This window comes from Grammomys surdaster, unplaced genomic scaffold (genome assembly GCF_004785775.1).
Source record: "Grammomys surdaster isolate TR1022 unplaced genomic scaffold, NIH_TR_1.0 271, whole genome shotgun sequence".
Taxonomy (NCBI): domain Eukaryota; kingdom Metazoa; phylum Chordata; class Mammalia; order Rodentia; family Muridae; genus Grammomys; species Grammomys surdaster.
The window spans coordinates 2,240,796-2,268,594 of NW_021604712.1; the positions used below are offsets into that span (position 1 = coordinate 2,240,796).

The following is a 27,799-nucleotide window of genomic DNA, read 5'->3' on the forward strand; positions in this document are numbered from 1 at the left end:
TAAAAGAAAATAACAAAACGAAACAAAACTTTACTTGCATTTAGCCGTTAATAAATAATTTACAGTATGTACAAGCAGTGGCACTCCACACAGGTCGCAGACATGTGGACTCAGTGAGGGGTCCCCACTTCCAAGCAGAAGGTGATCAAACACAACCAAAATAAAGTGCTTCAACTCTTTTACTTCCAACCTAGGGATAGCTAAAAACCAGCAGGGAGGAGGGGTGGGGCTGACCCCTTCCAGCTACCCACGTGGTTTTGGCAGGGGTTGGGACCTCTGGGAGGGAGAGGCAGGCTCTGCAGCCTCCTGGCCAGTGTATGGAGAGGTCCCTGGGGAGCAGCAGAGGGCTGCTATAAACATTGAGTGTGGCTCCGGTAGGCTCTGTAGGGCCGCTGGCTGGGTGGCCCAGGGGGCTGGCTACACCATTGTGCTGGTCCCTTGGGGGCCTCTGGAACAGCAGCAGAGATGGGAATGGCTCTGGGCTCTGTGGATGGACTCTTGCCTCGAGCTGAAGGAAAGAAAGCTAGGCTCCCAGTGACAGGCCTCTGGCTGTGGCCAGAGAGTTGAAAGAAGGTTCTAGTGGGAGGAGAACCTGCCAGGGTACACGGTGCTGGAAGGCCTCTTACATGATGCCCCCCCCAACCCCCACATAGAAATGCAGACAAGAGGGCTGGGGGTGGAGCTGCTGACCAGCAGCCAGGGAAGTCTAGGAGGCAAGTGAAAGAGCAGAGGACAGGGCAGGCCCGCTGGCCCTATCCACTGGGTCTGCTGCTCGAGCTCTGAGGCCCCAGGGCCGCTCTTGGGAGGGGGACTCTTATGTCTGCTGGCAGGGGCAGGGGTGAGGGTGAGGGGTAGAGTAGGGGTGGTCATGGCAGGAACCGGAGGATCACGTCTCTGTTGAAAACATTCAGAACCAAGCACTTTGATTTCTTAAGTGCAATGGGAGAGGGAAAAAGGGTGGAGCCAGAGAAGGGGCCCTGAGCCCATGAGTGGTACCGCTTAGACCTCAGGCCAAATCACACCCTCCCTTCAACTGTGGGGCTTTCCAGACACCTGCCTGGAAATGGCACCTCAGACACACCCACAGTAGCTGGATGCACAGGACAGTCTCTGTGTAGCACTGGGTAGGAAGGTACCAGGAGGACACAGCCTACTGGCTACAAGGTTACAGCCATTAGCTAAAGATACTGAGCAGGGCCCTCTGGGGGGATCATACTGCTAAGGGGGACCTGTCTGGGGACAGAACCATGTAGACACTCCAGCCCTACTGACGTCAGGTCTTGCGGTGTCCCCATGGGCTTAGTGTGTGCGAGTGTGCTTGTGTAACAGTGTGTGCGCGTGTGTGGTAGGGCACAGAGGCCCCAGAGTAGGTGTGCAGCAGTCAGCCGGGCCTGTCTCAGTGCATTGGGACGGTGTGGAAGGAGCCGACTTTCCCAGTGTCTCTCTGGTGGTGGGGGTGGGACTTCAGCTTAGGGGGCTCTGGTTCGCACATTCACACGGCGGGGTCGGGGTGGAGGGAGCTGTTCTCCCCTTCACACAACTCTACTGTCACAAAAACACAGCATCAATCACCACAACCTTGTCACGTGCACTAATCGAGAGGGGAGAGCTGTCCCACGCGCCCTTAGCCCCAGCCGAAACATCTGACGACGGCTCTGAGGGCACCATGTTCAGGCCATCAGCCAGAGGTCACCTCTGCTGCCGAATGGTCTGCAGAGAACACTGGGTCACAGGGAGCCCACCTGCTGGGCTGCACCCTGATGCTGACTTGGGCCCTCAGACAAAGGAGAAGCCAGGGGCAGGAGCCCAAGGCTCAGGGCAGAGTCTATACTTTCCTCTGTATCCTATATGGCCAAACGTCTAACACAATACAGGCAGGAGGACCAGGAGTGTGAGGGTGCCAAGGAGCATCTGGGGGGCCAAGGGAAAAGCTGCGGCGGCCACAGCGCCTGGCAGCTCCCGAGTCCTTTCAAAGAGGTGTAGCTTGTCCTTGTTGGAGTGAAGCATCTTGCCATCCTCCAGAGCATAGTAGGCGGCCAGCGTGAAGTTCACATCGCCAGTCGTGAGGAGGTCGAAGACGCAGGCCTGGTAGTACAGGTCTTCTACGGGCAGCTTCTCCTTGCACTTGGCCACAGCTGTCTCATATGGAAATGTCTCGGGGACCACAGGAGAGGGGCTGGCAGCTGCCGACCTATGAGGGCTTTCAGCGTTGGCACGGAAAGCCTGGAAGTCGATCTGCTGGTTGAGTGGGCAGCCCCGCAGGCAGAGGTAGAGGCCTTGGCTGTCACGGTCCTCCACAGCGTTGACTACCTCCTCGGGCATTCGGACGGCAAAGGTCAGGTAGCGGCCCACCTGGCGTACCACGATGGTGGTGCCGATGTACTTGGCCTGGATCTCCACGTGCTGGCCTGACACCTTCTCTGTGATCTTCAGGCTATTGGCTCCATGTTTATCTCCTCCATTTTTGGAGCCGTCAGCAAAGGCAGATGGAAGTTCGTCCATCTCAGCTTGGTAGACCTTCTGGTCCACACACTCTTGGAAGTTCTTGAAGATGATGGTGAGCTAAGGGAAAGGATACAGAGAGAGTGGATTAGGGTGTGGGGAGATGTGCCTTAGAGATCTTAGGGAACTGGGAGGCACCCCAGGATGCTGTGAGCCCCCGTTTCTCCATAATGGTCATAGTTCAATACCAACCACACTTTTGTACACTTAATATTCTTCTTCATATATATATATGGGCATACACACACACACACACATACATATATATATATATATATGGAAATTACTTAGAAAAACTTTAGCTCACTACCATAATTTAAAAAAAAATCAGCTCACTCAATATAGAGAAATGAACCATAAAGATAAAATAAAAAAATAACATTAAAGTCTCCAATTAAAAAAAAAGAGGTCCTTAGTTTACTATGATCAGGCTGGAAACTGCTCCCTCCGACATCAGACCCCAAATTGTTCTGACTCATGAGTGCTACCTGATATGGCAGAAGGGACCTGTAAGCTGTGACTGGCTTAAGGACCGAGAGGTGAACATACCCTGGGTTGCCTGCATGGCTCCCAGGACGATCACCAGTGTCTGCAGAGAGGTCAAGGGAGACATGGCCGAGAGGACAGGGCAAAGTGACTAGGAGTGGAGTGGAGAAAGCAGCTCCGCGCCAAGGGATGCCAGCAGCAGGAGCTAGCAAGTTGGGAAGGACGGCCCTGCTACACCTTCCTGATCTTGCATGGAACCTAGCAGAATGGAGGGCTGGAAAGCCCAAAGAGATGAGTGGAAAGCCCATGCAAGTGAGACGACAAGGGTCATGACCCCAGTGCAATTTGGGTGAGGGCAGGGAGGTCATTTCCAAATGGAGCCTACAGGGGAGGGTCTAGGCTGAGCCGGCGGTACCTGTCCTTAGGACCACAGACTCTCCCTGTGCTTGGCATTGCAGGTACTGCAGTAATTATTTCCACTCCCCTGTGACACTGCAAGAGCAGGCGACACCCCCAGTTGCATGGCTACTCGGAGCACTGCAGTAGTAGCTTGCCGAGGGCCACACAGTCACAAAAGGCAGAAGTGTGTCGTTCTGGGTTTCTGACCTCTAAGGCAGTGGTTTTCAACCTGTGGATCACAACGACCCCTTTGGCAAACTTCTATCTCCCAAAATATTTACATTATGATTCATAACAGTATCAAAATTACAGTTGTGAAGTAGCAACAAGTAATTTTGTGGGTGGGGGGTGTGTCACCATAACGTGGAGGAGCTATAGTAAAGGGACATAGCATTAGGAGAGTTGAGAACCACTGCTTTCGGGTCTTGTGGCCACTAGTCTATAGGGTAGCCTTGGGATGGGGCTGAGTGTGGTGTTCTGGTCTGTCATCCTGGGTGTGGTATCTGGCTGTTTTCTAGGGAGGATGCAAAGCTGGAGTCATGAATAATTCTGTGGAAGGAATGGACACCTCCTAGCTAGCTGGTGGGGCCCCAGAGGAGATACTGACTCCACTGTTACCCCAGTGGATTTGCCAACTTAAGGGACGTAGGCTGCTGACAGCACAGGGAGCCTGGCTGAGGCTGGATGCCCTGTCTGGATGCTCAGGAGGTATGTTTGGCAGCATAAAGCGCCATAATAGCCTGAGAAGACTCACAGGGTCAACAGCCGTCCTGCAAGGGTGAAGGGAGTCTCTGGCCCCATAAGCACAGGACCAGAAACCACAATCATTACTTGGATGGGATCAGAAGTAGGACAGTCAAAGAGCCTGGGTTCAGAGATACAGGAGAGCCAGCCAGGAAGGCCAGATATGAGGCCTGGGGAAGGCAGACGGTGCCTAGCTGAATTTCCAAGTTGCCACAGCTGCAAAGAACCCAGGAGGCCCAGGTAAGCAGAATGGCTGCCAGAGGGGAGAAGTCTATAGCCTGTGCCCACCTCAGGCTGAGCAGGCCGACAAGTGTTCAGTTTCAGGAGGGGTTCCCCAGCTCATTGTCTTGTTTTGTGGGTACCCCAGGTAGGGGCCCCGGGACCTGAGAAGACCTGGAGCCTTGTCTTCTCACTGTATCACAGACTCATAGACAGGAGGGGTGAAAGGCATCGGTAGTGTGGGCTGCATGTGACTCTCAGGGGCTAGGGTATTCTGGCTTTTCTAAAAAATGGGTATCTTCCTCCATAGAGATACTAAAAACCAAACCAAACAACCCCCACCACCCCCAAACCAATCCCCCCAAAACAAAAACAAAACAAAAACCCAAAAAAGCCACCCCCCCCCACTCCAACACCAACACGGTTTTAGATTCCACTTATATAAAAACAATACAGGCCAGGTGGTGTACTTCTTTAATCCCAGCACTTGGGAGGCAGAGGCAGGCAGATATCTAAATTCGAGGCTAGCCTGGTCTAAAGAGTGAGTTCCAGGACAGCCAGGGCTACACAGAGAAATCCTGTCTCGAAAACAAACAAGCAAGCAAGCAAGCAAGCAAGCAAGCAAGCAAACCAGAACAACACAACACACACAGCCTGGGCTGGATCATACTATTTCCTTCTTACTTTAAAGAATCAAGGACCTTCCCATGGCTATGGCAGCTTGGGGTCAGGATGCCATGTGATGAGTGACCAGCCCCATTCATTCTATTGCTCTGTGGGAGAAAGGGCCGGGGAGGGGTAAGCCCCAGAGTGTGAGCCTAGGAGACACTGGCCATAGAGCTTTTTAAGAACGGGACTCTATTTCCTGCCTCCCTCCCTATGGCTCCCATTTCCAGTTTGCACAAGGATGTCAACAGAGGCTGGAGCCTGTCCCTGTTGCAGAGCCTTGGGCTGAATGAAAATGCAACCACTCTGATCCCTGACCTGTAAAAATGGCGACTTCATACAGAACAGAGGTGGCCCGGCCAGGGTGGTCTGGGAAGTGGGTGGTCCTGCCACTGGAGGGATGACAAGGTGAGGGACGCTGGTGCTCTTGTTTAGTGTACAAGGCCACACAGACTTGGGGAAGGGGGCTCCTGCTCTCCCAGTGTCAGCAGTCTCCTCGGAACAGGAAAGGCTGGTTTGGCTTGAACCCCCATCTCTCATGGAGACAGCCTCCTGGAAGGCTGACAGGCTGCCTGACTCCTTGGCACTTGAGCCAGGGACCACAAGTAACAACATGAAGGGGGCCTGTCGAAAGCCTGGCGGCCCGCTGCCAACCCACCATGGATGGATGACTTTCTGCCTTTGGTATCCTCTTTTTCAAAGGGGCCCCTGGACTTCTCAGTGCCCCGCCCCAATACACACACACACACACACACACACACACACAATGTGTAGGGGGTGGAGAGAGGGAGTGAGTAAGGGACTGAGGGAAGGAGGAGAGAATGTTAATGATGTCATCTGAAGCCAAGGGCTGGGGGGGGGATACAGGAGGGGGAAAGAGTTCATGACCCCTGGAGGTCACTGACCTGAGCAGATGAAGTAAATAGTATAACGGGTTTCTGAGTGCTGGGGGGGTGGGGGTGGGACAAACGAGGGTGAAGAGGATTGGGGAAGTAGAAGAGTCGACTTCCTACCCTCACAGTCTCAGTTTCTTTTGTAAAATGGGCACAACCAGCCAAACTGGGAGGAGGCCTTGGAGTGGGAAGCTGGCTGACAACTCTGCTCTTCTGTAGAAAATTCTATCTTGATTGTCTTTGAAGACAGAGGAAGGGACCAGGAGGGCTAATGGCAGTACCCTGAGAATGACCAAAGGTCCTGTGTGAGACCCTGTCTGCACGTGGCTTTTACGACAGTGGGTGGGCAAGGTTACCAGGTAGTGAGCTCAGGGTAAGGACCAGTTTGGGGGACTAGGCTGTTTCTGGGAAGTTGGGGTTGGGGCTGCTGGAGCTAGGGAGTCTGTGCTCTGGTAGGAGAAGGTCCCCAGAGACTCTACCACTTTGGGGATGAAAGTCTCTTACATCCCCTGCTTTTCTGGGCACTGTGTTCCCCATTCCTTTACTGGGGACTCCCTCTGTCATCAGGGGTCAGCTCAATGGCAAACCCTACTAGTTCCCAGAGCAGGGCCAGGGCTAAAAGCATCTTCTGAGCACCCCGGGTTGGGCTCTGTCTGCATGAGCCAGGAGTTGAGCCAGGGAAGACACAGCATGGCACGGAGGGGCTGGCATGAGGGAGACTCCATGTTGCTGAATCAGAGAGCACACACATACTGGGAGCAAGAGGCTTCCAGAACAGTGGAATGCCAAGGCACTGGAAATTGGCCACTGAGGTAGCTCACCTGGGGACCACAGGGCTCCCAGTCTGGTCTGAGTTTTGAGTTTGGCTTGGCTACAGAAACCAATAGTGTCACTGTCTGGTCTCGAACAGAGCCAAGCTGATGGGGTCTGAGAGTTTTCTGCCTGCTGTGATCAAAAGTCTGGGTCACAGAGGAAGGGCTGGTTTGCTCAAGCTCTTGCCACTCAACCCCATACCATTCTGGAAGTCTCCATGCTGGCCTGGGTGGGAAAGGCCTCCCATTCCTCCTCAGGCAGCTCTTTGGTGCCCAGAGCTCTGTATCGTAGGTAGAGGGAGTGAACGAATCACACAAACAAATCAACGATCAATCAATCCGCTTGGCTGGTGCACAGTATTACTGTGCTGAGGGCTGGGGTCTAGGTGGACCTCAGCTGTGCAGGTGTTCAAGGCCAGGCACACTGCCTCCAGGACACTGCCAGTTCCAAGGTGGCAGAGGTCAGGCCTCCCTGGTCATGTACAAGCTCTGTATGGGCTCTGTTGCCATTGGTGACCACACCTCTCTCTCCATCAAGAGGAGCAGCAGCCACTTGGAGTCCCCATCCCTTTTGCATCCTCAGCTCTCTCCTTGTGCCCAGATGCCAGCCCTCTGGAGGCCACAGCATGGGGCAGGGAGGCTGGGTCCCTTCCAGAGCCATGTTTGTTGCTGCATTTAGAAGCCACCGCCTCAGGCTCCCAGGAATCATCTATCTTGGCTCTGGGGAAGGAAGGTGGTAAGCAGCTGAAAGCTGCAGGAAGGTGTTTGGATCCTTGCCTGGGGTACCCTTAAGTCTTCTGAGGGCCAGGAGAGGGAAGGGGAGGGGGAAGGCTCTGGCCATAGAGCTGCTGCCTGCTGGGCAGCATAACCTAGTTCTAGGAACCCGGCAGGGCAGCCATGGTGAAGACCCGTTTGTTTCCTACCCAGTAGGAGGGCCCAGAAAGAACTCCCTTGGTAGGTCAGGGCCACCAGAGCAGAAGGAAGTGGCGGCGATGGAGCATTTTTTTCTGGCTGCCAGGTCACCTCACTGTCCTCTTCTAGGGTGTGACATAGAGAGAAGGAACAGAAACAGCCTTGTGGGCCAGCCTGGCACTGCCTAACATGAGGTCTTCCAACACATTCCTCCTGGGGAAATAGACCTACTGTCTCTGAGCCAGACTGGAAGCCCCAGGGGGCTATGGTGACAGGGCAGGCAGCATATAGAGGCCAGGCACTGAGGAGGCCAGACATATGCCCACTGTCTGACAGCACTGTCCCCTCACCTTGATACCTTAGCTCCTGGCAAGCCTGCGGTCACTGGAGACCTTCCCCCTTCCCTAGCAGAAGTAAGCAGGGGAGGGAGAATCTGGGGTGGGTAGGAGTATCCTCTTGCCTGGGAAAATGGGGCTTAGCTGTCTGTGGCACTGACCAGTGAGCAGGGCTTGAGACCTGCCACCCAAACACCGGGCCGTCCTTGGAGGAGAAAACGAGAAGCCCTCAGTGGATTCCGTGGTAAATAGAGAACATGCCAGGCTCAGGAGCTGTCCTGGCTGAGGACAAATCCTAGCTTGGTATTTCCCATCAACTGCATTTTGGGTGAGGAAGTAAGTCCCTTTGCCTCCTGGAACCTCCTGTTTGGTCAAAGGGAGCTACACTAGGCCTGGCCCCCAGGAGGAGGAATGAGAACTTCTGGAGAGCCTCTAGGGTCCTCTGTGAAGCTGGTCCATGCTCCATCCCATTTCTCCCATTTCAGATGCTCAAGGCTCCCACTCTGCCTCTCAGCATCCAGGGAAGTCAAGGAGGCAGGACTCTATGCAGCCAGCAGCTTCAGGTGCTCAGTCATCCCATCCCATAGCCGTGGCCTCGGACCTACATTAAAACGACTGCATGGCATGCTTGTTTGTTTTTTTTTTGAGACAAAGTCTCACAGAGTCCAGGCTGCTCTCAAAGTCACTATGTAGGCAAGGATAACCTTGAGCTGATGGTCCTTCTACTCTATTTCCTAAGACCTGGGATTACGGGGATTTGCCACTATGTGGAATTTTATATGGTGCTGGGGACTCCATACTGAGGGCTTAAAAAAAAATAACTCATGTCCAATCTCATCCCAGAGATGCAGCGGTCAAACCAGGAGGGTTGTATGTGTTCTGGAGCTCGGGTGCAGAGAGCAGTACTACCGCCTTTAACAACTGCTGTGTCTATAAATTCGGCTGAAGAGGCAGGCAAGGCACGGATCCAGAGAGAAGAACACAGACCACAGACTCCTCCTTTGATTGTCTCTTTTTTTGTTTTTTTGAGACACTGCTTTCTCACGTAGCCCTGGATGTCCTGGAACTAACATATTAACATATTCATATTCTCATATATTCTCTCTCTCTCTCTCTCTCCTCTCTCCTCTCTCTCTCTCTCTCTCTCTCTCCCTCCCTCCCTCCCTCCCTCCCTCCCTCCCCCCCTCCCCTCTCTCTCTCTCTCTCTCTTTCTCTCTCTCTCTCTCTCACCCTCTCTCTCCATAGACCAGCCTGGCCTTGAACTCAGATCTGCCTGCCTCTGCCTAAAATGCATGCACCCCACCATCACCCGGCCTCTGACTGGGTTTAACATGCTTCCACCAAGACAGAGTCTGGGGATCAGACTATTCCAAAAGCTTGAGAGTAAGTGTCTTGGGAGCATTTCTGAAATTTGTATTTACGTGTGTGTTTGTGTGTAAAGTGTACCTAAGACTACGGACGTGTGGAGGCCAGAGGTCAATAAAGCTTGTCCTCCTCAATTAATTCTCTGCTGTTTTGAGACAGGGTCTCCTGTTGAACCTGGAGCTCGTCAATTCAGCTAGACTGGCTGGCCAGGGGCTGTCTCTGCCTTCCCAAGGCTGGGGCTACAGCACATGCTGCTGCATGTGAGTCCATGTGAGTGCTGGTGACCTAAATTCAGTCCTCACACTTGTGTGGCAAGCGCTTTATTGACTGAACACTATAGTTTTTAGAGCTATAAGGTTAGCGGGAAACCACCTCACATCTTCGCCTGTGCCGCTCTCACACTTGTACAGGCAGAAGCACACATACTGGAAGCTAAGTTTCTCAAACATTTGTCTTTATTGTACCCATCCCATTCACAGATATCGTTTTATATCTGCGCCATGCTTGGCTATTCTTGTTCTATTTTGCCTAATTAAAAAAAATGTAAGTGTTTAAGGCTGACCGCTTGGGACTGGATAACCGGTCATTTCTGGAGAAGACTGCTTCTCCACCTCTCAGCAGCTATTGATTGACTGTACATACAAGCAACACTAAAGAGACTCAGTAGATTATGTGTAGGTACCACATAATATAAAACACGTATATATGTCATGACAATCAAAGGAGAGGTTGATATACTGAGAGGTCGGAAAGAACATATGAGTTGGAATGGGGACAGAAAGGGGTAGAAATGGTGTAAATACAATGTAAACAAGCAAGCAAATAAACCTATATATTTTATACGCTACTTTCTGACACCAGGAAAGGTTCTCACGACTCTCTCCTGAGCAGTGTCTGTTAAGTCTGAGAAAAAAAATAGACACTAAAGGCAAAACACGGGCGGGCATAGTTGTAAGTTGGTTTATCTCCTGACAAGGAATCTCCAGAACCATTTCTAAACCATTTGCTTCTTCACTGACCACAGTGGTGCCAACAGTGACTGAATAACGTGACCCTGCCGGCCTGGCCCAGCCTCCCCACACCCCTTACCTTGCTGGTGGCGGTGGCGGCAGAGCCGGGCAGCACAGGTGTATTGGTGACTTGGACGTTCAGGTAATTATTGTCAATGAGAGGCCAGGCTCCTTGCACCTTGCATGTCTGGAAGTGGTCTGTGAAAGTCCTGAGGTGTGGGTCCCCAAAGAGGCCGCAGTGAGTGTAGTTGGGGGCAGCTGAGTGCTTGTGGAAACTCTTCTCATAGTGGCAGATTTCGGGGCTATCCGAGCGCTCCTGGCTGTCCGCAGCTGGCGGGAGCGTGCGCACTCGTGGCTGTGAGGTGGGGCCATCCTTGGAGCAGTTGTGCTGGCTCATGAGGTCCTCTATGCCATGGACAGCCGAGTGGTAAGCCAGGTCGCCCCGGCAGGTGCGGGCTGTCCGCCGCGTGCACAGGGCGTAGGTGCGCAGGGCGGCACAGAACTCCGGCACGTCGTCAGAGGCAGGGGTGTGGCTGCCTGATGACGTGGCGCTCCAGAACTCAGAGTTGCACTTGAGGATCTTGCAGGGGGAGATAGCTACGGAGAAAAACACACGTGCCATCATGTTGGGATCCTCTTCTAAGGATCTCTCTGGGCGAGAGGCCTAGGGAGACCTCACCTAAGATGGGGCCACCTATAATACACTGGTATGTGAGCTGTGGAGTAGCTTGCCCTGTCTAGCCTTCCAGATTCTTCTGCATGGCCTGCTATGGTGAGGAGGGTCCAAGACACATGGAACAGATGGCAGAAAAGGGACAGCATTTGGTTTTAGCAGGATGGTGATCATTGACCAATCATCTTTGGGCATTTAAAAAAAAAAGCCAATACATAAGAAAGAAAACAAGACAAACAAGATACTCTCTTATGGGTATCTCCAAGAATTCCAGTGAAAACAACAGAGATTTGATAGGGATTTAGATAATACTGTGCACCCACTCACATTATTTAGATAATACTGTGAGACCCTGTAGCTCTTCACTTACACTCACTTAAAATAAGAGATGACAGTAGACAGTTCTACTGTGTGAATCTGCTGAATGTTAATTTAAGTGATTTCTCTCACACAGCTACAGGGCCAAGAGCCCCTGCTCAGACGCAGCAGTTCTAAGTGTGGAGACAACCTTATCAACCAAAACATCCCCAGTCCCTCCACCAGGTCAGAACAATAACATAATGCCCTGCTGACTTCAAAGATCTTTCCTGTGATACTGAGGACCCCACCTACCACAGGTCTTGGACCTCACTCTCTGTAAGTCATTTCTAGCTGACTAGCTCCAAGGAACAGTTTCGTAGGCTGGGCAGGGAACGCTATCAACCTCAATCAATGTTGGTTGCTATGGTAATTGTATCACATCCCAGAGGAACTGGCTTCCTTGGTCATCTTTCTCCTGCCTGCAGTCTGGGAAGCTAACAGAAAGAGTTGAATTGGCTTACGTGTGGAAGCCAGAGGACATCTTTGGAGAATTGGTTCTTGTGTTCTACCTTGTTGGAGCAGTGACTCTGGTTGTCTCTGCTATGTTCCCTACCATAGGCTGACCAGCCCATGAAATTCTGGAGGAACTCTCCCTCCATCTTTACCTCCCATTCTCTGGGTGGTACACTGGCATTACAGACCCGTGTGTGACTACGGAGCTTCTCGCACGGGTTCTGGGGATTGAACTTACGTTGTCAGGCTTGCATGTCAAGCACTTCTCACTGAGCCATCTTGTTGGCAAACAAAAAGTTACAAACCTTGAGCTCTTAGAGATGACAATAGAGGCTCTGAGAGAACCTGAGAACTGATGGTGTATTGTATCTACATCTTATTTCTGGACATCAGCCACCTATCTGTTCCTGGTCTTTTAGATTCTTCCATACAATCTACAGTGACTATGAGCAGCCAGGCATGTATCCCTGCAGCAAGATGAAAGTTTCTATGCATGTCTCAAGATAAAGGAGCCAGAGGTCCAGCCAGAAGGCTGAGGGAGGGTCACAGCCTAATGCTGGCAAGGGAGCTATCTGAAAGGGAAAGGGGTCTTGCTCCAGCTACTCCAGGCTGGGCCACTAATTTGGCTTATAACCTTGGAAAAGTTCAGTTTGTTTCTCTGCTGTCTGATTTTCTTATACAATCAACCTTCACATCGAAACAAGAAGTAAAATCTTTGAGGGCATGTTCATGGGAACAAGCACTCATTCCAGCAGGGTCTCTTGGTCTGCAGCACGTGCCGGCTGATCTGATCTCTCATGGGTCTCTGACCTACTTTGAGGATGGGGTGCTTACAACCTTTTCTTAAAGGTGCATGCCAGGTCACACACCCGAGTTGTGATGGTATGAGTGAGAAGAGCCCCATAAGGCTCATGTACTCGAGTGCTTAGTCAATGTGACTGAAACTGTTTGGGAAGGATCAGGAAGTGTGGACTGTTTGGGAGGTGTGTCATTGGGGGATAGGCTTTGGGGTTTCAAAAACCTGTGGCAAGTCCAGTGTTTCTCCAACACCCCCCCCCCTGGGGCCCACTGTTTGTGGATCAGGATGTGAAGCTCTCAGCTACTGCTCCAACACCATGCCTGTCCACTTCCTGCCATGACACTCATGAACCATGAGCAAGCCCTCACTTAAATGCTTTCTTTTGTAAGAGTTACCTTGCTCATAGCTCTTCACAGCAATAGAACAGTAACTAAGACATAAGCACAGAGAAGTCAGCCTCCATCTTGAGACTCAGGCTTCAGGCTCAGACTCCGGCGTGATTGCGATGCCACTAGTAAACAAGTTCCCTTTGGTTGGTACCTGTTGAACTTGTTTTTCTTTTGGTTTGAGAAGTTATGAATTATCTGTGCATTAGGGAAAATATCTGATAGAAGACATCAGTTTCCCCATTTTTATAGTTTTATGTACATCGAAGAAGGTTGACTTACATCAGACTAGACCCAGGCATGGCGGTACTGTTCACAATTTTAATATCTGAGAGGCAGCAACAGGAGGGCTGGCAAGTTCTGGGACAATCAGGGTGACACAGTGAGACCCTGTCTCAAAACAATCAAAATATGACCGGTGAATCAGCCAAGGCCATTGGTCTTTTGGACAGCAGCCATGGGACACTAAAAGACTCCTTAACATGGTCTCTCACCCAAAACTTGTGCTCCTGGCATCCACAACCGGGAGCATCCGAGGGCCCAGCCTGTGTGGAGATGGAAAACCTTGAATATTTCCCATCCAGACGGAGGTGAAGAGAGGCAAAAGGTATGTGGGAGCAGAGGGACAAAAGAACTGCTGCACTGCATTGGCTTCAGTGGCCTCTGCTTACCCCATTCCTCGGAGCAGAAGGCTGGCTTGCCACCCTGCTGTCTCAGAATCACAGGAAGAGGTACTGAGAAAAACACCTCAGACACAGACGCTGCCCTGACCGGAGCCTACATGGGTTCAGTTCACTTCATGCTCACCATGATGAGAGGAACAAAGATGGAGGCCCTCTATCACCCATGACACAGTCCCTTCTAGAGCCTCCCATCCTTCTGAGCTGGCCATCTCCAAATCAGGCTGCCTGCACATCTGTGGCTGACAGATGGCATCAGAGAGAGGCCACTCTTCGGGCACTCTCGCACTAGGCATTGGTTCCCTACTCCTCGGGAAGCTAAGGGACCCTAAGTGAACATCTGTGTCTCATTCGCTCCATTTCTCAGCCATGTGGGAGAATGTTCGCCATGCTACTGCCCAGGACAGAGGAAACAGAGGGCCGAGGAGAATGGTGGCATGTGAAATGGCAGGCAGTGGAAGGAAGACACTGGACTCCATTTCAGTTCTGATAGTTGTGAGGACCTGACTCTGCCTCAGTTTCTTTCTCTGCAAAGAACGATATGTTCCCATCATGCCTGAGACCCAGGGGCATACAATAAACAGGGTCCCAGGTCTAACAAAGAGACACAATGTTCTGAGGCTAGAAGTTGATCGTAGGAGACAGAAAGGGTACAGATGGCAGTCATCCTCCCTCTGTCCTCTACAGCAGAATGGTCCAGCCCTGCCTCAACTAGGAGTTAGCTCTTCCTTCCTCTTCCCTGCTCCCAGAGGTCTGAGCTGTCATTTCAGAGCTCAGCGGACTCCCCTTTCCATCCTGGCTCATATCACCTTAACTGGGCAGTTCCTTCAGTCCACTGACCACTCACACTCAATTTGGACCACCCTAGGGGGACCAACTGTCCAAGGCACTGATGTTGTTAGCCTGCTGCCTCCTTTCTCACCTCCTTTTCACCAGGCCGTGTGCTATGAATTGAATCCCACCTCTCCCTGCAAATCAGTCCCAAGGCCTAACACAAAGAGCGTCTGGATTGAGGTCTCTGGGACATGACTAGGCTCAGATGAGGTTATGAAGATAAAGTCCCATCATGGTGTTACTGCCCTTACAAGGAATACCAGAACTTGCTATCTCTCTCCTCACTTCGAGAAGATGCTAAAGTTGGCAGTCTGCAAGCCAGGAAGAGGTTCTCCCTGGAACCAAAGCTAGCTCTGCTGGCTCTACTTTCCAGAACCCCAAGAAGTAAAATGAGAACTGTGTGGTGCTATTACATAGCCTGTACTGACTGATATATGTATGTATGTGTATATATATATATATATATATATATATATATATATATGTGTGTGTGTGTGTGTGTGTGTGTATGTGTACATACATTTCTTTCTATCTATCTATCTATCTATCTATCTATCTATCTATCTATCTCACCCACTCCATTTCCTTCCTGGGCCCTCTTTATAAGCAGCCACTCTCAGTGGAGGCATCATCTGGCTAGGTATCAAAGGTCTAGGCAGATTTTGCTTCTCACACTCTGTTCCTCCTATCACATCCTGAGAACCTGTTCCCAAGGTGACCCAGGCTTGGCATGATCCCCTTGGCTCTGCAGAAAGCCAGGGTATTGATCAAGAAGTGGCAAGTAAGCTCTTGCCTCTCTGCCTGGTGATTCCTGCCCCTCCTGCTTGGGTGACCTATGCCTCAGCCTGATTCAGGGCACCCATTAATGTCCCCTCCCTACTTCTTGGAGGATGGAACGGTCAGAAGGGCTGGCTCCTGAACTTGTCCAGTCTATTTTGTCCTTGCTAGAGAGCAAATGAAGAAACTTTGGATTCTGTGCAGGAAAGAAAAATGGGGGGCACTTGTAATGTTTTCACTTAGAGAGATTCAGAGGAGACTGAGTGTCAGCAAACAAGTGGCAGATTTGTGTTACAGGCTATACCTAGTCAGTCTCAAAAAATGGGGACCATGCTGAAGAGGCATTTTGAGTTTGGGGCAGATATACAGGGTCAGACCCACAGTTGTGTGACCACCTTGAGCTGCAGGCATGCAATGGGGGTGGGGCAGGGCTAGAAGTGCTGATTAAGCAAAGCCTGCAGAACTCAAAAAAGAGGCTCCATGAAAGAGAAGTTTGTGCTGCTAACGCTGTTCAGCTGTCATGAGCACTACTAAGGTGACCTGAAGACGTATCATGCACCAGATGTGTGCACATTGCCTCTAACTCTGCAATGGTTCCAGGACTTACTCTTCTTTTGAGGCAAAAAGATGCACACACAGGCCTTGAATGGCTTTTTTCTTAGGTTCCTTGACACAGTAACCACAGAGCAAACTGCTTTCATCTCGGGCTCTCACTACTACCCTGGGGGCAGGACTTTTTTTTACCTTCATTTTACCAGTTGGAGGCCTCAGGGGGTGGAGCTGCCCCCCCACCCCCCCACCCCCCCCACCCCCCCACCCCCAGTCACAAGAGTGCCTTAGATGTGCACTGGTCTTGGGACTGCTTCTAACCTTTTCTTTTTCTCTCTCTCTGTGGGGGTATGCAGGTATCACCGCACCCCACGTTTGTGTGTGTGTGTGTGTGTGTGTGTGTGTGTGTGTGTGTGTGTGTGTTGGACTGGCTAACCAGCAAGCCCTCAGGATCCAGAGCTGGGGTTACAGACATGTGCTACCATGCCTGACTGTTAAGTGAATGCTTGGGATCTGAGCTCAGACCCTCAAGTTCACACAGCAAGCACTTTATCTGCTGAGGCATCTCCTCAGCCTCATTCCCATGCTTTGCAGAGCCTTTCTTCAAGAAACCATCTGAGATGGTCAGTTCCCCAATGTCCCAAATGCTGCGGTTCTGTGGCCCTGCCTGGTTCCGTTGTCACAGTACAAAGTGATTCTGTGCCCCATGCCTCTAGCAGAAAGGCTCGTGGAAGGTGGCTGGACTCAGATGCTGCTGAGAAATGACCTATCTCTGACTCTTGAGGATTCACTGCGGCCCGCCCCATAGCTCTGAGACCTTAAACTAGCCTTGTGGATCCTCACTGAAGCTTCAGAAAAAGGCTGAACTCTCCCACTGTGGAGCTCAGAGCAAGCCAACAGCTTGCAAGACAGTTTGCAAGATGATACTGACAGTGATAAGTTGGGGGCAGGAGTGACTGTGCCCAGTGAGTGCCCTCTGCTGCTGCTTCAGAAGGTAATTTGACTCTGTGGTCTGTCAGTCTGAAGTGATATACATACAGCTGTCATTCCTTAAAGACCTTGGGGAGGGACCTCAAAGATGCCAAGGCTGGACTGTCCTCAAGGGTAGTAAGCCGAGAGGGCCCAGAGACTACTCTACAGAGGCTTCACCCTGCACCCCATGTGCACTGCACTAAATCACCAACTGCAGACTGCTTAGAGGTCAGGAACCTAGAGGCAACCGGTCCTGGCATCAAAAGCAGAAACCATAGGGTCCTCTAGTTCCAGGAGGCTGATTATTTTATGTGCTATATGCTTTTCTTTTCCTTCCTTCCCTTTTTTTTGGGGGGGGGGTTTGGTTTTTCGAGACAGGGTTTCTCTGTGTAGCCCTGGCTGTCCTGGAACTCACTCTGTAGACCAGGCTGGCCTCAAACTCAGAAATCTGCCTGCCCCTGCCTCCCAAGTGCTGGGATTAAAGGTGTGCGCCACCACCGCCCGGCCCTTTCCTTTATTCTTAAAGGAAGGGATTCCAGGCAGTAAACTGGGTCTTCTGAGGCCAGTGTTCATACACACACTGCCCCAGTGTGTAACACATCTTACAGCAGTTTGTACAAACAAGGGAGAGGCAGCCTTTCTGAGCAAGTCCTGAATGCTTTCTGCTTGGCAGAAGGATGCTCACTGCCCCACAGCGGCACGTTACTGCTCTTTTTCTGGGTATTACAGACAAGAGAGTGGTGCTCACCTCACCTGGTAGCCAATACGTCCAGAGTGGACATGATTAGAAGTTCAAACATTTTCCTATTTCTTTTTTTTAATTATTTTTTTACATATGTGTGTATTATGCAGACATGCGTGTGTGCATACGTCTATCCCTCAACACATATGTGGAGGTTTTCGAACAGCCTGTAGGAGTCGATCTCCTACCACGTGGGTTGTGGGACTCTAACTCAGGTGGTTAGTACTGGTGGCAATACTAAGCTCCTTCAACCTTCTGAACCATTCAGCAGCCCTGTTTTTCTATTTCTCATCATTCTGGGGCCAAGGAAGCTTCTGGGGTCCCCTTTGACTCTTACTTCCTGGCAAATCCGGTCTTGACAAGCTTTATTGATACCATTGTGCCTCCATCGAGATGAAACATTCCAGAATTTCTAATGCCAGCCCCGCCTAAGCACAGAGTGTGTTCTGAGAACAGCATTCACACAGCAAGGGTCTTTTGAGATTTCAGATGTCATGTGCACTCCCCTCATCCCCTCCCCCACACCTGTGTCCAACCCTGTCTGGTGGAAACCTGGGACTTCCATGTATCCAGGGCTCAGAGAGCATGTATTTGCTCATAGCTAGTCACTCACATTTTAAAGACAGAGCTCCACAGTGCCTTCCGATTGGATTGAGCCACAAGGCTCAGGCTCAGATGTCATTATTTTTCCGTGGATGGCAACCCCTCTGGGAGGCAGAAAGGCAAAGCAAGATCTCAGAATACCAAATCGGCCAGCATGATAAAAAATATCTTCACGCTAGAGCAGCAACATCTCCGTTTGTTCTCAAGTCCTCCTTTGAGCTGTTAATCAAGCCCAATCTTTCGGAATAATAGCCTGCATATTACCACCCTGTTTGCATGACAAAGCATCCCAATAAAACTTATTTTGCTGGGGCCCAGAGGGGGTGTGAAGGATCAACCCTGAGAAAGGAGTCTTAGGAATTCCGTGAGGCGCTCCAGGGGCCATGAGTCCACGAATAAAGACAATGTAATTTGCCACCAAGAAAAGCCCAATAGACCAATAAATTACCCTCGTGCAAAGGGATTAGATCAGGTTTCAGAGGCCTAGGGGAGGGGCAGGGTAAGACGGGAGGGAGACAGCCATGCCTTCTCTTAAAGAGGTAAGAATCGCTTAGAACACAAGCTCCAGGGTAAAGATGTTTTCAACTCTGCTTGCACAGTGACTGAACTGATTTACTTGCACGGAGCTCTGGATCCTGATGGGTGCTGGAACTGTGCTGTTCTCGGAACACACTCTGAGCTTAGGCGGGGCTAGCCTTACAAATGCTGGAATGTTTCATCTGAGTCTGGATGGAGGCATGATGGTTTCAGCGAAGATTGTCAAGAGGCAGCTATTGCCCAACTTCAAATCACTGCCCTTTGCTGGTGGAACAGGAATCCTCTAACACCCCCAGCCCCCACACCCACTAATCGGCTGTCATCCTGATAGATTCTGCCACCAGGGGGCACTTGATGAAAAAGGGAAGGTGTCCCTGGAGTCCCCACTGCTGGCCTTCCCACCAGGGCCCTTCTGCTCTCCTCCGGCCTCTAGCTTCTTTGCACGTGAGTGGCTCTGAGTAAGCCCAGCAACCTCCTTCAGTTCCTTTGTCACTCTGGCCTCTGACGTGGAAGCTGTGTCCTGCTGTGTACCTTGGTGGGATCCCTAAGTCTTCTGGAGCCTACTAAGCTTCTGGTTCCCAAGTTTAGCTCCCTCGGAGGAACCGCCCGAGGGAGGGGGAGGGGAGTTCCCTTTCCGGGCAAGCGGAGGAATGAAGCGCCTGCCTGATGATCTCAGCCGGTGAAGAGCGCCCGCAGGCAGAAAGCCCCAGCAGCAACACCAGGCACCAGTGCTCTATTTAGTGAACAGTGTAACTTAAGAGGCAACAGCTTCAATTAGGACACAGGCAGGTGGAAGAAAGGAGGGGAAGCTTCTCTAAGTCTGCCTGCCTCAGGGAGGGGCCAACGCTGAAGTCTGAAGTGTCCATGTTCCTTTCCTCACTGCCCACCTAGTCCTGAAGCAGACCGTATTTAGCAACTCTGGTCACATCACCATCCTGAAGGAGGTGGGGAAAGGGCACTAAGGAGGAAGGCCAGCTGAAGATGGGGCCCACTGAGCATGAGCCCCATGCCTGGGTCTCCTGCAGATTCTGGTCCCACAGTAATGAATCTTGGTGTATGTGGGGATGGAGTTGGGGGAGTTATGGGACAAGAACAGATGCCCGAGGCTCCCTGTTGGCGTCACTGCGGCAGGAATTTTACTCAATCATCCTGGTGTAAACACCCAGGTGTTTGGCCCCAGACACTGAGAGGGACACACCCAGCAGACTGGATTTTTTGCCAGGTGCTGCACAGCCTACCTCTCTTAACCTATCACTACAGCCAGAAGGGATCGCCACTCCTGTGTGACATTCCATGGCCAGGCAGCCTAAGGGCCCCAGAACTGCCACTTCATGACAAGGTGTCTCCCACCCATTAGCTCTACTGGGAGTTGTCTTGAGTCCCTCAAGAGTCTAGTCAGCAGGACAAGGCTGGGAGGAAAAGGGAGCTTCGGGGAAAACCTCAGGTGACCTAGGAAGAGAAGGCAGATATGTTGGGGAGTTGGAGGATGAACTCACTGCCTACCTAGCGTGGGCACAAAGTGGCTGAGTGCCACTCCTAGAGCTGGGGCGGGACAGTACTGCCTCCTCCGTCACACCCAGCCAAGGCTGCCCTGCCTCAGCCTCCACTCATGCCAAGTTGTTGCAAGCACCCTTGATGACTGCCAAGGAGAAGGGCACACCTCAGCTTTCCAAACAGGCCACCCTCCCCCAGCTCCCACAGGAGCTGTGTGGAAACAGCTCCTGGGCAAGCAAGAGTGGCGTGGAAAGCCATGACTTCGCCCTCTAGTGGGAGGCCCAAAGGCAGTCTGTGAATGGAAGGCTGAGAACATGCCTGGGTAACAGGGGCCCATAGGGGTCAAGCACAGGGAGAAGAACTTCACCCCAAGAACATCCTGTTTTGGGGAGAAATAGAACAACCCCAGGCAGGCAAGAGAGGGTCAGTCGTAAGGGAGGTAATAAAGGTTTTCCCTGGACAATGAAGCTGCAGGTCAGAGCTCTGGTGTTTCTGGTTGGAAGCATGACCCCTGTTTCTGACTCGGGGTTCACACCTGAGGTGACAGCTTTACAGCCAGACTTTGCCTGCAGGAATCTAGGCTTTTCTGCTTAGCTGCAGGTCAAAGCAGGTCAAAACACCACTGAGGCGAAGAAAAGAAAAAAGAAACAAAAACCTACTGCTGAGGTACACTGTCTCCACCCCTGCAGGTGCTGGCAGGGCACATGCCAGGCTGGTACCTAAGTGGGAAGCACAGCACTGAACTCCTTTCTATGTGGGATAGGCTTCAGAGTCAGCCTGATAGTGTCTAGGTGTCTTAGCATGAGTAAGACGGGGCACAACACATCATCAGTGAACTGCTGCCGGTGTGTCTCTCCCTGTCCTGTGACATTGCTATCTTCCTCTTTGGAACACAACATTAGAGAATGACAAAGGACAGGAAAGGCCTTCGGAGGCTGAGAAAGCACTGCAATGCATTGTGGGAACCGGGAAGGCACTCTTCATGCGGCTGCCCAGTGTCATGGTCTCACAGTTCTTTCTTGTCCCAGCATTCCCTTCCCCCAACTCGCATCTTAAGGCTCACCCACTCAACAGCAGAGCTTGAACAGACTACACAGCAAATTTAACAACCGTGTTTATCCAAAATCTGGAAAGGGCAGGAGTCTGGCTTCTGCCATTGGGCACTGCTTGGTAACTGGCTATGTGTAACACCATGTAAATTATCCTCAAGCTCTGCCTCCTCATCAGGAGCGATGGTTCCTGAGGACTCGGTTTAACTAAAGGAGCGATGGGAAGCTCCTGGTACTCTGTGACCATGCCATCCACTGAAGAACCCTTACAATTATTATCCTCCTCTAGCAGCCACATCTGGGAAAGTGGGAATGCATTATGTTTTGAAGGACACTTTCAAATGCTAACTAGGAGTTGTCTGTGAGAGGACGGACTTTTTTTGTTTTTTGTTTTGTTTTGTTTTTTGGTTTTCCGAGAAAGGGTTTCTCTGTGTAGCCCTGGCTGTCCTGGAACTCACTCTGTAGACCAGGCTGGCCTCGAACTCAGAAATCCACCTGCCTCTGCCTCCCAAATGCTGGGATTAAAGGCGTGCAGGTGGCGAGTGTTTTTTTTTTTTTTTAAATCTGTTTTAGTCTTCGGCTTTTTAAAATGTCTATTGCTTTTATAATCAGAAACAATATTCGGGGGAGATATGGGGTGTCTGGGGGGGGAACCTTGTGTTTTTTGTCCTTTGAACAAAAGCCAGAATCAAAAGACATTTAAAAAAAAAAAACCAAAACCCTAATGGCTTTGTACCTTCCAGGACTCTGATAGAGAGGCTTGGGGTTGTGGGGGTGGAGAAGAGAAGAGCAGGAAAGAGGCTCCCACCCTTAACATACAGAATTAGAGACTGAAAAGACAGAAACCCAACACCCATGAGTCCATGGAGCCGGGGGATGCTCAGCCCCGGGAAGCTAAGGTTGACAGATGCCTCGGGAACCAAATGTCTGCATGAACCACAGTAGGTTACACTGAATTTGGAATCTGATCAAGTAGGCAGGAGGAGGAGGTGAGTGTTCAACTCAGAACTGAGTGGTGCAAGACAAGGCACATAGCATCCCCCTGGGAAAGGGGATAGAATACGAAGAGGAGGTGGCTTGGATGTGCTAGATCCTTTGGGAGCGAGGTTTGGGCTAGCAATCAGAGAGGCCCCTCCTAGATGCTGCAAACAAGGACCTTGAGGTTCTGAGTGTGGCCCATCGGGCATGGGATTGGAGTAGGACACCCAGGCAGCCCTGGTGGTTACAATGTGGCAACAGAACCGAGCAGGAACGGCAGAGGACTCCCAGCTCTATGCGATAGGACTACACGGAGGCCGTTTTGCAGGGAAGACATGTTCCTGGACAGAGGGGTCCCAGACCCAGGTGGGGAGGGGATGCAACTACGGAGCCCACATCCTGGTGTGCCTGGGACCCAGGAGACATGTGAGGAGTCCTGACTTTCAGTTTTAAAACTTGGAAAATCTTGGGCAAACTGGTGAATGGGCCATCTGAGGAAAATAAGGCCTTCGGGGTACATCTCAGCCTAGTGGCAAAATAGTCAGGCACTAAGCTGGTACTCAATCCAAACCTGAAGCTGGTAAACAGGTCTGAGAAAGCCAGAATCTTTAGCAGGAACTGCAGTCCCTCCCACACATCAACAGTTCCTCAATCTTACTCATTTGCCTCTGCAGGATCGCAGAGTCTCCACCTCCCCATCTCACCCCTTGTCTGTCACACTGGGTTACATCCTTTACCGGTCCACTTTCTTTCTAGACAATCCCTCTTTTGGGCAGCAGGGTGACTACTAGCAATTCTCCCAACCTTGCAGAGGGCCCCCTTCTCCTAGAAAACAAGAGAACTTTCCCCTTTCTCTCCAGTTCACCCTCGGAGCCTAAGGGGCCATGGGAACTCTAGGAGTTGATATCTGTACTCTCTGCCTTTTATATCCTGGCTGCTAGTCACCTATCTGCCTCTTGTAACTGAACATACTTTTCTCCCCTCATCTGCAGGCTCTCCCCCAACCCCCAAATCACAGGCTAAAATCTAATCCTCAAAGCAATGGTGTTATGAACGGGATCCAGGACTTTTGGAAGTGTTTATATCATGGGAGTAGAGCCCTCATGGGACGGAGCCCAGAGAGGCAGCTTTCCATCCCTCCTGCCTCGGAGGGACCTGGTAACATCGCACAAGACACATGGACTAGAACGCTCCTCTCACCAGATTCTCCAGCGGCTGGTTCCTCGGTCTCTGATTTTCTAGCCTCCACAGCTATAATCAACAAATTTCTGTTGTTTTTAACCTTCAAAAATCTATGGTATTTTGTGATAGAAACAGAAACTCTCCTTTTGGGACCCAAAGTCCAACTAAGTGGCACAACAATTATATAGAAGAAGCAGGTTTACAAGTTACACATTCTTAAATAGCAGTACTGATAGAAACGGTCTCATATCCATGGCCATGCACGTATATTGAGATACTTAAAAGAACGTTAGTTTCTCTAAGCCTCAGTTTCCCCGCTTGAAGACTAAGACTTCTACAACACGGTTCAAAAGCATACAGGAGGGGCTGAAGAGCTGGTTGAGCAGCTAAGAGTACTTGCTGCTCTTGCAGAGGACCAGGATTCAGTTCCCAGCACCCACACAGGGCAGTTCACAAAACCAAGTACTCCTGCTCTTGGGGCTCTCGTGTTCTCTGCTGGCCTCTTTGGGTACTGCATACATATGTGGCGCACATGCAAACATGCAGATATACATGCATACACATAAATAAAAGTAAGTGAACATTAAAAAAAAAACTATTAGGGAAAGAAACAAGAAAGGGAGGCTGCATTGAAGCTGCCTTAGAACTAGCCCTTCAAATGAAACATGCATCAGACCCCCCCTCCCCCATGCCTCCGATGGGTTTCTCTTAGAAGTCTGTTTGAATAAGTCACAATGGTCTCACAGCTTAAAATGTATCTATTTACTGTGTGCTGAAGAGGATGCTATTTGTGGAAAACTCTCTTAAGAAGTTTTTTCCGGCCTCTCCTCCTGCCCCCTCCCCCACTCCCCACCCCATAGATGCAGCTACTGCCCGGTCCTCTATCCTCTGTATTCACCCCTCCAGCCCTTCTCTCTACAACAGGCTGAAGGCTTCCATCAGAAGGCTGCACTCAGGCAGGGACTCGGGAAGTCAGCCATTGATGTTGAGTAAGTACACATAAACACTCAACACACACAAACACTCTCAGTCTGGCAAAGAGAAGGCATCTTTCTCCACCTAACTATGTCCAATTTAATTTGCACCCCTGCTTACTGCTGGCAGCCATTCAAAGTAGGCAAGCTCTGAACAAACCTAGGCTTTCACAGGGCTGCTCGGCCAGTTTCCACCTGTTTTTGGGGGGGTGAGGCCATGGCTTTCTCTTTGTCCTGAATGTCCACTCACTGTCTAGTAGAACCACAGGCTTTCTGACCTTTCTTCTAGGGTATCTTGTTTGCCGGACCAACATGTCAGAGCATGACAGCCCATCTCTGCTGTGGAAATTACACATCTAGCTCTTCCCCACGTCGGAAACTGTCTTTTTGATCCAGGTTTCCCGGGCACTCACATTCCTGAAGGCCTCAGTGTATTTGGTTGTTGGTGATCGGCAGCTCAGTTTTCACAAAGGTGGGCAGTTTTGACTAGATGCAACTGTCAAAGGCCTCTGAGAAGGAGAAACCCTAGCCAGTTGGCAAGATACAACTCAGCTATCAGCTGCATCTGCCAGGATTTAGTTACCAGCCTTGAAGCCAAAAAGAAATGGGTTTCTTGGATACGAAAGTGGCGGAATTTGAGTTGTGAATTATATAACCCATCAGTGTGCCTCAGACTATACTGCTGCTAATTTAAGATGAAGAAAAGTTTTTAAGACAAAGAAATGGATGGGAAATATCACTCCCTCCCTACCCCTAACCCCACCTAGCCCTTGCAAGCTCCTTCCTCTTCTCTCCTTCCAGCCTCAGAGATTAATAAGTACTACAGCTTTAAGAGCAAGAGGTGTTTTTTTTTAAGAGCCCTGGGAGCCCCCCTTCTCAATTTCAGCCCAGAGCTGAGATCACATCCCCCAATGCAGCCAAAGGACAAAAGCCATTTATCAACCCATCTGAGAAAACTTCCAATGGGCTGGATCTTTATCCAGACCAAACCAAGATGAACACCAGTGCAAGTTGCTGCTTCTTTGAAATTCTTTTTACTTTCCAATGTTTATTATTTTAACTCTTGGGAAGGAATAAGATCCGTTTTTTAAAGAGACCATTTAGCTGAGTGGTTCTCAACCTGTGGGTATCGACCCCTCCGAGGTCTAGCTACCCTTCCACAGGGGTGGCCTAAGACCATCAGCAAACAGGGATACATCACAACTCATAACAGTAGCAAAATTATGGTTATGAAGTAGCAGCAAAAAAATAATCTTATGGTTGGGGCATCACCCACAATACGAGGAACCGTATTAAAGAGTCACAGCATTAGGAAGGTTGAGAACCACTGATTTAGATGAAGAAATGTGGGTCTCAAAACCAGGAGAGTTGTGGGGGAAGGTTATCCCTCCTGCTGGAACCACTGTGGGGGTTTTGATATTTCCAGGGCTTACTGGGTATGAGGGCTCTTGGAAGATTCTGACATCCTTATCCCTTTGTGGTCCTGAGCAGGGATCTATCTCTTCAGGAGAGAGCTTCAGAAAAATAGCTTTGAAAGTCTAGGATGCTCGTGGGTTTGGGAGCTGCTGAGGGAGCTGAGACGCTTTGGTTAGGAAGGCACTGGGGACACTGCAGCCCGGCTGAGACAAGAGGGTAAACTGACCCTTACTCCAATAGTGCTTGTTGTCTCTGTTGTGTGCTGAGAATGCCAACTTGCAACCAGGCCTAGCCTGGACTGACTGCCCTGTTCTGTCAGTTCCTTGAAACCCAGTTGGCTGAAGAAGAAATCAAAACAACTCAATCCCCGTCCTAACTCAAGTTCTTTCTTGCAAATCTCAGCTGCGCAGAGGCAGCACAAGCACATCTGGCCGCGCTGTGAGGCAGGCTGGAGTTTTTTTGTTTTTTTGTTTTTTTTTTTTTTTTCTCAAAGACACTTCTGAACCCCACAACACAATGGAAACGGCCAGGAGATCCCGCCTTACAAGGAGGACCATTTGGTCATGACACTGTTTATTTGTATTTTAAAAAGAGAAAAACGGGTGAAAAGCGTTTAACTGGCCTTTTCTGACTCTGAGCAACATGAAATAAAAATGAAATAAAAGTTTTACGAAACATTATAAAGAAAACAGACCGGGGATTTAAGCTTCGTTCACTCCCCCTCCCCCCCCAAAGGGGAAAAAAAGTAAAGAAACCGGAGCGTTTGGGAAGGAACAAACGCTTCTCTGTGGAGTTGGGCTCCCTTCCCCCAACAAAAACAAGAGGTCCGGGCTCGGAGGAATTTGAAAGCAGCGATCTGCCAAAAACATTGTGAAAAACTATGGGGGATTCATTGGAAACAGATGGGCTTTTTCAGCTTTAATTCTGAAATTCTCTCGCTTTCTGGCACAATAAAAACAAACAGGGGGGCGACGCAGAATGTTATCAAACAGGAATTAGCACGTCTGAGCCTGTGTCCGTGGGCTTTCCCGCGTGGGCCAGCGTGGGGGCGGGACAGGGCGGTGAGGGACTCGTCTGGGACCTCCCCAGCGCCCCCAGCTCCACCCCTGGGCTACCGACAGGTTTTGCAAACTGGTGGGCGAGGAGCTGGAGAAAGTGCTCCTGGTGTCGAGTCCGAGCCTCCTTTGGAGGACCCAAGAGGCGTTCGGGGAACCCGATTTCTCGTAGGGAGAGAGGGTCTGAGAGGCATTCCAGGTTCTGCAGATCTCCCCACTCGCTCCTGCCCTTCGGAGCTCAGACAGGATTCCCTCACCTTTAGGTTTCCACTGACACCCATCTCTCCCTCCACAGGGCTCGGGACAAAGACTGGTAGAAATGGGAATCTGGGTCCCCAGAAGGCTGAACTGGGGCCCCCCAACTGACGCCGGTCGGCTGTTCCCTCGACCAAGGAGCTGTGCCTTACCTGTGGGGAAGCTGCAGAGAAGGAAGGCGAGGGTCGGCCACAATCCCAGGGCTGAACGTCCTGCCCCTCTCCCCATGCCCATCCATCCAGCTCGGCCTGTTACCACTAGCCTCTCCCTGGAAGAAGTTTAGAAGAAAAGGAGGGAGAAAAAAAAAATCAATCACGCTGCGGAGAAGAGGCAGCCTCGCTCCGCCGGCGGGAGCAGCGAGCCGGGAGGCCCGGTTCAACTCCGCCACGGGCGCCCCGTGCCCACCCCCACTCCACCCCCGCCCCGCCGCCCGGCCCCGCCCTCGCCATCCATCATTCGGTTCCCCGCCAATGTCCCAGCGGCCCCGCGCCCCGCCGCCGCGCGCCCCGCCTTCCCGAGCTCAGGTTTCATCCTGGCGGGCGGGAGGGAGTGAGGAGAGGCGGGCCAGGCGGCCGGGCCGGTGGCCAAGGGACCTGGGGAACCAAGGGCCCGCGAGTGCTGAGCAGGTTCTCGGCTGCGACCTAACCGCCACCCCCCACTCACCCAGGTGGCTCAGGACAGGAGGGTC

General features: G+C 51.1%; 1 protein-coding gene across 1 annotated transcript; it reads right to left on the reverse strand.

The window, feature by feature from the left end:
* Positions 1-27,512, reverse strand: Rgma (repulsive guidance molecule BMP co-receptor a). Its single transcript, XM_028776682.1, has 3 exons — positions 27,264-27,512; positions 10,423-10,940; positions 1-2,562 (listed from the first exon to the last, which is right to left on the reverse strand). The coding sequence occupies exons 1-3, from the start codon at positions 27,343-27,345 to the stop codon at positions 1,861-1,863; spliced, it is 1,302 nt and encodes a 433-aa protein (XP_028632515.1). The 5' UTR covers positions 27,346-27,512; the 3' UTR covers positions 1-1,860.
* Positions 27,513-27,799: the final 287 nt, after the last annotated feature.